This window comes from Sinocyclocheilus anshuiensis, unplaced genomic scaffold (genome assembly GCF_001515605.1).
Source record: "Sinocyclocheilus anshuiensis isolate Anshui unplaced genomic scaffold, SAMN03320099.WGS_v1.1 scaffold964, whole genome shotgun sequence".
NCBI lineage: Eukaryota > Metazoa > Chordata > Actinopteri > Cypriniformes > Cyprinidae > Sinocyclocheilus > Sinocyclocheilus anshuiensis.
This window is the reverse complement of record NW_015552666.1, coordinates 36,326-47,504: the sequence shown is the minus strand read 5'-3', so window position 1 is coordinate 47,504 and position 11,179 is coordinate 36,326. Positions and strand designations below refer to the sequence as shown.

The 11,179-nt window shown below is 35.1% G+C and overlaps 1 protein-coding gene across 4 annotated transcripts in view; it reads left to right on the top strand.

The window, feature by feature from the left end:
* Positions 1–8,621, top strand: part of LOC107667372 (vitamin D3 receptor B-like) — a 19,316-nt gene extending 10,695 nt beyond the window's left edge. For 3 of the 4 annotated variants that reach the window (XM_016459018.1, XM_016459019.1, XM_016459017.1), the window contains 8 exons: positions 416–560; positions 708–838; positions 1,799–1,983; positions 2,870–2,969; positions 4,973–5,159; positions 6,661–6,812; positions 8,021–8,137; positions 8,251–8,621. In XM_016459018.1, the coding sequence (XP_016314504.1) occupies positions 418–560; positions 708–838; positions 1,799–1,983; positions 2,870–2,969; positions 4,973–5,159; positions 6,661–6,812; positions 8,021–8,137; positions 8,251–8,504 (1,269 nt within the window). In that variant the 5' untranslated portion in view covers positions 416–417 and the 3' untranslated portion in view covers positions 8,505–8,621. Of the gene's footprint in view, positions 1–295; positions 561–707; positions 839–1,798; positions 1,984–2,869; positions 2,970–4,972; positions 5,160–6,660; positions 6,813–8,020; positions 8,138–8,250 lie in introns of those variants that run through there. The other variant, XM_016459016.1, reaches the window with a different exon arrangement.
* The last annotated feature ends 2,558 nt before the right edge of the window (positions 8,622–11,179 follow it).

The window sequence follows — 11,179 nt, the reverse complement described above, 5'->3', positions numbered from 1 at the left end:
CCCCCTCCCCCCGCCCGCCCCCGCCCCCGCCGATGTCATCGTCCATCGCGATGTTTCACTGTAGACATCGTCCGATGTCAATTTTGTAGACATCGCCCAACCCTACTTGATACTTTTTTCAGGATTCTTTAATGAATAGAAAGCTCAAAAGCATTTATTTGAAATATAAATATTTTGTAACATAAATGTCTTTACTGTCATTTTTATCAAATGAATGCGCCCTTGCTAAATAAAAGTATTCATTTATGAATTCAGTATTGTCATCACAGGAATAAATTACAATTTAAAATATATTCAACAAGAAAACGGTTCTTTTAAATTGTAATATTGTGATCTTATGTTCCCATCATCCCCATAAATGCACAACTCTGTATGTTTGACTCTGTTTCTCCTCCTCCTCCTTCGTCTCCTATAGTGATGGAGTCAGCCATTAGTACATCCACTCAAGTGCCAGATGAGTTTGACCGTAATGTTCCACGGATCTGTGGTGTGTGTGGAGACAAAGCCACTGGCTTTCATTTTAATGCGATGACCTGCGAGGGCTGCAAAGGCTTCTTCAGGTACACATTCATGCACTTTCTCTCATCCAATTTGGTATTCGCACATTTACACCGATGTTCATTAAGAAACCCATTAACACATATTATCTGTAACCAATGTGATACTGCCAGACTATTTTTTAGCGTTTTTGCGTGCGTGTTCATTAGGCGCAGTATGAAGCGGAAGGCCAGTTTTACCTGTCCCTTTAATGGAAGCTGCACCATCACTAAAGATAACCGTCGCCACTGCCAGGCCTGCAGACTCAAGCGTTGCCTGGATATTGGCATGATGAAAGAGTGTGAGTTACTAGCCAACATGACACATCTCGGAACACTGATTACTGGGAGCCAAGACATACTTTGTTATATCATGTTTTAATTATAGTTTAGATTTTTATTTAACCTGGAGTTTCAAAAGCTTCCAAATGTCATTTTTGTGATCTTGAAGGGCTCTGCAGTAATGGCATGCTATTTGTAAGGTTGTTCCAAACAAAAGCATGTAAGATGATCCATTCACAAAAGGCCCCGAAAGGCAGTTAGCAAAATGATACTTAGGCTAAGGAAGTAGTTTCACCATTTATGAGCACATGCTCCTGAGTGGCAGCTCTTTGCGAATCATTTTGAAAGTGAAAGCTGCTTCAGAATATGGATTTCACAATGTTTGATTGCTCTTGTGTTTTGAAGAATCATCAGTGGAAATTATAGCTTGTATGTTATCACTTTTTTTTTAAACAAACATCACATGCAGAAAGATAAGATATATTTGAATTAAGTAATAGAAAGGCAATATTTGATGCAAATGTTTTAATGTCCCCAACAATTGTAATAGCTATAAACCTGAATATTTCTTTAAACCTACAAATAAAAAGTTTAATTTTTATTTAGAGAGACTGAAAATTAATAATAAATAATGCTTAGATTAGTGGGGGGAAAGGAAGAGAAATATCCAGTAGAAAGGGAAATAAATGTTCAGATAATGTGGTTCAATTTTTTTTCAGACATTTCTACAAGTAAAAATGGTCTGATGGAATTGTTCTCCTCATTGTCAGTATCTATGAGACTGAATTAAATTAAAGCTATTGATTAAACTGTACTCTATCAAACTATACTAAAGTAAATTATAATGAATTATGGTTGTAATATAACACTGGAGAACAACATACGATTTTAGTTCCTCATTTTTTAAATCTGTATTTTACCTGTAATAAAATTATATTACATGGGCATAGCAATAATACTCATCTGTCTTTTTCCTTCAGTTATATTGACGGATGAGGAAGTTCAGAGGAAAAAGGAGCTGATCCAGAGGAGAAAGGTTGAGGAGGCGCAGAGGGAGGTGCAGAAGCCCCAGCTTTCAGAAGAGCAGCGCAGCATCATTGATACGCTGGTGGATGCGCATCACAAAACCTATGACGATTCCTACTCTGACTTCTCACGCTTCAGAGTAAACTATTCATCTGATTTTTCTCTGTTCTCTTCCTCTCTTCTGCATACCATTCAGTCAGTTTTAAGATGTTCTTGAACAGTGGGCCCAGTGAGGTTTTGGACACTTAAGTGATATTTAATGCAGGCAACATTAAGCATCAAACCAAGCGGCATCTGTAAACAAATGATTCTAGAGCTTTAACATTTCTCAACCAACTGGTGCTAAAATGATTTTAAGTGATCATACCATACCGTTCAAATGTTTGGGGTTGGTAAGATTTTTGTCTTTTAAAAAAATTGTTTTTGAATGAAGTCTCAATAGGCTCACCAAGGCTGTATTTATTTTGTATTATTACAATTTAAAATGACTGTTTTCTATTTTAATATATAATATGGATTGTATTCCTGTGAAGGCAAAGCTGAATTTTCAGCAGTCATTACTCCAGTCTCAAGTGTCACATGATCCTTCAGAAATCATTCTAATATGCCGATTTGGTGATCAAGAAACATTTCTTATTATTATCAATGTTGAAATCAGTTTTGTGGAAACCATGATTAAAAATTCTATGATGAATAGAAAGTTCAAAAGAACAGCATTTTCCACTTTTGTTCAATCTAATGTGTCCTTGATGAATAAAAATATAGATTTTTGTTTTTTAAATGAAAAAACATCTTACTATTCCCAAATTTTTGAATGGTGATGTATATATGATATCCCAAATGTTTGCTATATGTCAAATAAATCCCATTGTTTTGATATTTTGTTATATAATAATGCAGAGACATTCTTACATTTTTAAGTGCTCAAATACTTTTTGGGTCCAATTTTTTTTGTCTTTCTTACTTAGGCATCCTTTGCTATTTTTTTTCAGTGTGTTCTTATGTTTATGTGTGTTTTGTTGCAGCCTCCAGTTAGAGAGGGTCCAGTTACACGTAGTGCCAGCCGAGCCGCGTCTCTTCATTCACTATCAGATGCCTCGTCAAACTCCTTCAGCCACTCTCCAGGTGACACACAAACGCACAAGCATATACACATGCGAAACAAATGCACACAAACACTCATTTGTGCGTAAATCACCTGTTAAGTTTCTTCTGAGAAATATTTTTCAGCCCAGTCTGAGGCGCGGGCAGGCGTGTGTTTGTGTGTTAGAGAGTTGTGTGTCTTATATGCACAGCAGGCTCTGTCCATCCCCTTACCAAAAAGTAGTATACTTCAAGTTTATTTTAGCAAGTATACTTAAGTAAAGTTCAAGTATATTTTTAAGTATACTTTATGTAGTAAGTATACACATATCAGTGTACTAGTAGTATACTTGTAAGTGTACTATTTCAATACTCCTTGGGACTAAATTGGCCCACTTTCTAGTATATAAAAGTATACTTTTAAGTATACTTTAAGTATAACAGTAGTAAACTTTGAGTACACAACTAGTTTACATCAAAATGTTTAGTTTGTACTGCAACTATACTAAAAGTGAACTTATAGGTATACTGATAGTTTACTAATTAAATACTTGTAGTAGCATTTTTAGTACACTTTGAAGTATGGTCTTAGTAAACTACTAGTTTAGTAGTTTTATACTGCAAGTATACTCGTAAGTTTTCTTTAAGTGAACTTTACATCATACTTTAAGTATACTACTATGTCCCTATTTAGGTATTAATTTGTATATATTTTGTTACATGAATATCTGAACATACAAAACATCAAAAGAACAGGGTATCTGCTTGTAAACAAAAACATTTTATTCTAGCTTCATTCTTTTTTTAAACACTTGAATGTGGATAAGTTTCATAAATAAAAAATAAAGAAATAAACAACATTTTGAACAAAAAGCTGAAAAAAAAGACTGAATTGGATTCAGAATGATAATCAAAACGTAGATAAAGTCGATCAACACCCCAAAGCTTGACAGTTATTATTACCTCTTCATGGGTCGACATTTTATTCCATAATGTTACATAGTTTTGATACTGTTTTATGTCTGATGATCGTGTTAGATTACATGTGGAAGCATCTGTTGTTTCGGTTTCTTCTTCACTTGTGTTTTTTGGAAATTCTGTACAGAAGATGTGTACTAGCACCCCCTACCGTATAACAATGAAAACACGGATTCTAGGAGCACAATTATAGCTAAAATATATTTAGACTTTTTCTAAGTATAAGTCAAGTATACTTAAATGTCATTTTAAGTATATTTCTGAGAAGTACATAAAAAGTAGACTAAAAGTATACTTTCCTATTTTTAGTTTAAAAGAAGTATACTAATAGCACACTTGAATAAACTTCTTTTTCGTAAGGGTCTCACCCTGCCTGACGTCACAGGAGAGCCACTCTAATGACAAACAGACTATTCACATGCGTACATGTATACACACACACACACGGCTCATCCTGGAAGCAGCAAGTTGTTTTTGTAACTTTAAATATGACATTAATCATAAACTCTCTATTGGGGTGGGGGGGTGTGGCCATAATCTTACAGCGCACACTATGAGTACTTTAAGATTTTTACAAATAAATAAAAATACCAATCGAAACAGTTCAGATTAATTTTCTGATTGCTGCAGATGTCTTCAGTGATTTTAGTGCAAGCTTTAGTAAGCATTTATTACAAATTTGAATTTTAAAAAATCCAAATGAATAAATGCAGTTACAATGTCAAGAAAAATAAACAACATTGATTTCCCCCATAATTGTGCAGTCATAATATATGAAAGCAAATTTAATGTACACAAAATTGCTGAAATAATCTTTTTCACAATATTTCCTTACAGTTCACTAAAACATTAAAAACAGAAGTTGTTTGTTGTCTGGCTGTATTATATAAGGCTGTTGGCAGATTTTGAAACATACACAAGGGGGAGATAACGCTTCTGTTAATCAGGACATGGATTAATACATGGATTGTTGAGTTTGAAAGGTGGCTCAGATGAAGCAAAGCATCTTTGATCTTTTTTTGTTTATTTTTTTCTGTCTCTTTCTCTCTCTCTCTTCACATCTGTAGAGTCAGGAGATCGTAAGATGAATCTGAGTAATATGTTGATGATGTATCAGGAGCAGGGTTTAAACTCCAGTCCAGACTCAAAGGAGGATGAGGGCACTGGTCTTTCCATGCTTCCTCACCTGGCTGACCTGGTTTCCTACAGCATTCAGAAGGTCATCGGATTTGCCAAGACGATTCCTGGATTCAGGTAAATTTTTGTTTGTGAACCGTCTTTTTTTTTTCTAAATTCATGAATTAATTTTATTTGAAATGGCAGGAGGAGGGATTTACTGAATTGCAATTTGAAGAAATTTGACAGTTACCAGAAGGAATTCAGTTTTGCAACAAAACTGAAGAAATTTTACAGCACAAAAACAGCAGCAGATTTTTTTTTTTTTTTACAGCAGTAATTTTGATTTTAATTACATATATATCTGAATTCAGTTGTGTTTTGAATTTTGCAGATTTGATTTTTACTGTACAACATCAGAAAATATGTACTAGTTTTCAAAAACTCTATAAAAACAATACTTTATATAGTCAATAAAAAAAAAAAATCTAAGTAAATTAGAGCATTCCGGGACATGATATACATGCTCCGTTCAGCTGAATAAAGCTGTTCTTAAAGGAATAATTCACCCAAAAATTTGCTGTTAATTTACATCCAAGATGTAGGTGACTTTTTTCTTGTAGAACAGTAAAGAAGATTTTTAACTGAAACCATGGTCCTTGGTAATTCATAAAATACAATTCAATGGCTACCACTGATTAAGACTCGTTTTTTTTTTTTTTTCATTTTTAATGCTTTAGACAAGTAAAACATCTGTGTTTCACTTCATTATTGGGTGCTTTAATAATATAATTGCGTGTACATTATGTCATTACCTGATTACATTAAACAAATTGATGAATCAGTTATTTGAACCTTTTCATTAAATCAAACTGTCCGAAAAGAATCTGGTTTCCTGGTTGCCTGAGTCTGTGGGTTATAGGTAATTGTGTTGTAAATAATATTCAGTTTCTTGCACTGACTGATCGTTTTTCTTCATAAGGCCTTAATATATCATCAGGAGCCACGGGTATTGTTTTTGTTGCCTGTATATGTTTTTTTTTTTTGTATTCTTAAAGTGACGGTAGCCATTCACTTGCATTTTATGAATCTCCAAGGACCATTTTTCAGCTACAAATCTTCTTTACTGTTCTACTGAAGACAAATAGTCCCCTACGTCTCGAAAGGCCTGAGGGTGAGTAAATTAACAGCAATTCATTTAATTTTTTGGTGAACTATCCTTTTAATTTCACAGGGTTTCATTTTTGTAGGTCTTGAGCAAGGATGATCTCTACATTCCTTTAATCCATTTTTGTGGTGCTTGTTTGTGGAAGGTTCCACCTTTTTCCCAACAGGCCAATGTTAACATGACTATCATCGATTTAATTTCCTCAGGAGCATAAAAATATGTTTGATCTTATAGACTGTCACTCTCCGTACATGTTTCTTGCCTGCCTCTGTGCACTTCCATGTATATCCCAGCTTCCTCAGAATGCGCGCACATACATATGCATGATGGACCGCATGTTGCTGTGGTAACCATAGGAGTGTCATGTTATCTGCACTGAATGCACCCACTCCCTCTTCATCTGCCATTCACAGAATCCAGCATGAGCCAACATTTGACGTGTGTGCATTTGTGTCTGTTTGTGTGTCTTAGAGAGCTGACAGCTGAAGATCAGATTGCTTTGCTCAAGTCCAGTGCTATAGAAGTGATCATGCTCAGGTCCAACCAGTCTTTCAGTCTGGAGGACATGAGCTGGAGCTGTGGAGGACCCGAGTTTAAATACTGCGTGAATGATGTCACGAAAGGTACACGCAAACAAACATACATTGTTTCATGCAGTGGCTGCAGTTTTGTTATTGTTTATTAAAACTAAATTAAAAAATAATTTTCATTAATTGAAATAAAGCTGAAATAAAGCTTACAAACTTAAATGAATATTATAAATGTTGCCCTGGCAACTAACTGAAATAAAATATGTTTGATGTGCTAAAATTAATAAAACTAAAACTGAAACAAAAATAAAAATGAAACTAAATAGAAATATCAAAAACAACAACATTAAAAAAATTAAAATGACAAAACCACAAAACAAAATTACTGAAAATGGAAATGAAACTGAAAATAAAAAAATAAAAGGTAATTCAAAATATTGATAAATAACATAATAGCACACAAACATACAAAAATAACACTGAATAGTTACATATTATGTCAAAGTTTACTTGGTATATCGCAAAGAGAAGGTTTCATTTGCATTTTATTTGATGTCAGCAGTGGGTTTGGTGATTTTGTGAAAGTTTTGTAAGGTTAATTTTTTTTTTTTTTTTTTTTCTCAAATTAATTTTTATTTTTATCCCAGTTTTATGCATGGAGACAATATACTGTCTCCAAAAAATGTGGACACTAAGCCAAAATTAAAAATGTATTCATATCTTTGTTTTGGGTAACAACATATAAAATTAACAAACTACCAAGACTGACATTTGTTTTTAAAAGAATATAGCACAAACATTTATGGTAACATTTTGCAAAGTTCAAACTTCACATGCATCAGGTATAATGAGCTAATAATGAATAATATTTTTTTTACAGCATTTATCTAGGCTAATGTTTTAAATAGTTAATTTATACTAGTTCAATTAATTCATTTTAAATGTTTAAACTGTATATGTACAAATTAACATTAGAAATTAGCATAAATATAGACCAATACATGAAAGTATTGATTATAATTGTTTTACTGAAGCTTGTTTTAAATTAAATTTAAATTAATGATGAATTAAGTATAATTAATTATAATAATTACTGTATAAACATGATCAATTAATAAGTAATTATAAAACAATAGATACTGTTTTCAAAAATGAAATAAAAAGGTTTTTAATCACTTTCTGGTTATCAAACGTTGTGAACAAGGTCCATAGTCCTTGTGATGAACAACACCTGTAGTTAGTCTCTGTTAATAATGAGCCTAATGAAATCATCCTGATTTTGTGTATGTTTGGGGGCACAGCTGGACACACTCTGGAGCTGTTGGAGCCTCTGGTGAAGTTTCAGGTGGGCTTGAAAAAGCTCAACCTACATGAGGAGGAACATGTGCTGCTGATGGCCATTTGCCTGCTGTCTCCAGGTCAGCGTGTATCCCATATGCACCAAGCATTAGACAGACTGAGACTTCATCCCGTGAAACAAGCCTGTGCTTGCAAACAGAAATCTCACTTGTCTGTGTTTGTGTGCTCGTAGACCGGCCTGGGGTGCAGGACCACGAGCGAGTGGAAGCGTTGCAGGACAGGTTATCTGAGGTTCTGCAGGCATATATCCGTGCGCATCACCCGGGGGGGTGTCTGCTCTACGCTAAGATGATCCAGAAGCTGGCGGACCTCCGCAGCCTGAACGAAGAGCACTCCAAACAGTATCGCTCCCTTTCTTTCCAGCCCGAACACAGCATGCAGCTGACCCCTCTGGTGCTGGAGGTGTTCGGTGGACAGGTCACTTAGCAAGTTCACCCAAGTCGGAGCAAGACATGCGGGTCAAACGGCGTGACCCGGAGGATTGTGGAGTGGAGTGAATGTACGGTCAATCACCTTAAAATGCATACAGAGTTTCCAGGATGAAGTTTGGCTTAAATCCACTGGCTCTAGTATACTGTAGTTGTCAATTGAGTTTAATGTTTACAGCCCTGAGCAGTGCAGGTGTGTGTGTGTGTGTGCATGCGTGCGTGCGTGCGTGGGTGCGTGCGTGCGTGTGTAAGTGGTATCCCTCATCATTTACAGATCGGCTAGAGAGTGCCATAGATGTTTGCATTTGTTTGTTGTATGTAAGGAAGACATTCTCATGAGAATGTAATATGGTCATGGTGTTTTTCACTGTGGCAACTCAATACAGTATATTTTACTGTATTATCAATAGCCAACAGTATTACACTGCATGTGTAGGATGAGTGTGTGAGCGTGCAGTCCTGTTCTAAACCTCTGCATGGTCCCCAAAGCGCTGTCCACTACTGCTGATGTCCTGTCTCTTCACCTCCTGCCTTTAAATGCACAGGGTTAAAAGTACTAATGCAAGCACACAGCTCTAACTCACCCCTCGCCTAGCCACTTAACCAATCAAACAGCAGCTCCGCCTCCCTTTCCTCTGCCTCCAGAGCTCTGATAAGTCGCTGAACAATGGCTATCTTCTCTCCTGTTATTTGCCTGTGCTGTGATTGGCCAATAACCTGACGCCTCCACAAAGTGGTCAGTGCAGCATTAGCGCTCGCCACGCAGCTAACCTGTAAATAAGACTCGGTATCTATATTCGTAACTTTTCAAATCAGTGTAAATAGAGTTTGATATAAGCGCTTCTTGTGGCTAATGGTAGAATCTAGCAGAGGGAGACCCTGCAGCCCTGGCTGGTTATAATGAATAGGTAAACAAAGACTACGATCTAACTGCGTTTATGAAAACATACAGGAAACTGAATCATGATTTACGTTTTAAAAAACAGCTTAACCTCCATTCTTTACATTGTCGTAAAGTCCTGTAGGTTACATATTTCTCAAATCTTCCATTCTATCATTCTTTTTTTTTTTGATTAGTTCAACTAATTACATTTTTTTTTCAACATTTTATCCTTCGTTAACAATCATATTTTTTTTCTCATGACACCGCTAACAAAATCCTGAATGCTTTTTTATCATGAATTTCATTTATTTTATTTTTTTATTTATAGCACATTTCACACAAGCAAGAGTTATACAGCTAAAATAAAAATGTCTGGGTCATATTTCAACCCAAAAGAAAAGAATCTCCCCAGATGAAATTTGAATTACTCTAATATGACAATGGATATCATCCATATTACAATTATGTATTATTTACATTTTAAATAGTATATATTTTTCTCTTCATATTACATTAATGAGGATTTTTTTTTCACATTATGGTATTCAAAAATTGTGGGAAAACATTCTTAATAAATAAAATTAATTGGAATACTTGAAAATCATGTCACTTTAAAAAAAGAAAAAAAATCATAGTTTCATAGTTTGGAGTGAACTATGACCCATGAACTATGGTATCTTCCTGACATGTTGTGGGAGTTTGTTTTGCTTTGGGAGATAATACTAACTTATTTGGTTCTCACGTTTTTAAAGTAACTAAAAGCAGCATGCTGGGTAATTTATGATTTAAATTTTTGTCATCTGTTACTGTGGTGTTCCATGCTTCCTGGGTATATTTGATATTTTGTTGGCACAGGGAGGTTCTTCAAAGCATATTCTGATTACAGCATAACACAACTCAGCATTCTTCTCTTATGCTGGTTGTTATTATCTAAACAGTAATTATGTTATTATCTAAACAGTAATAATTATCTATACATGTCGGGCATGGTATAGACTTTGTTTTTGCATGACACCGTGTTAATATCACATTAGCCACTGGCTGCGTTGTGTCCTCTAAAACAAACATAACTGCCTTAACTTGGCCTCAGCTGTTCACAGTTATTCACTTTAATTGATCTTTTTATGCTTTTTAATTATGTAAGAGTCCTTTTCTCTACTGTATAAATTATCTGTAAGTGATATTTGCGAGACTGTCGTCAAGGGCTCCTTGAGTCGCAATATAGGGCTGATGCTTACAGAGCTCTATACATTTTTCTTTCATGATCTTATTGCTGTCTTTCGACTGTCTGTTTTATCGTCTTCATGCCTTCTGTCTATTCTAAGCTGCTCAGTACTTTGTGGGATGAGGGCGTACACTCAATTTTAAACTGGAAAACTATGAAATCTTCCAGTCTTGAGCATTTTTGTAATCATTCACTCACTTGTTTCATTCTGATTTCACGATGAACGAGTGAGAATATCCCTGCAGCACTTCCCATAAATATAGATCAGACAAACCAGGACAACATGTCACGTTTAAACAGTTGCAAAGTATACAGTATGCATGGTGATGATGATGATGGCGAGACATGAGAAAGACGAAGATGAAATTGATGTTGGTCTCTTTTCCGAGTCCAAAATGTAACCATAACAAACTACCTCTCTGGGGAACAGAAACATTTGATTTGTATTTTTTTATGATTCATGTTTGTATTTATTGCAGTGGCTCACATGGACAACCCAGTACCTCATGTATGAATATCACTTAACAACAAAGACGCCTTAACAGCTGTTATATCAGATTTGTTT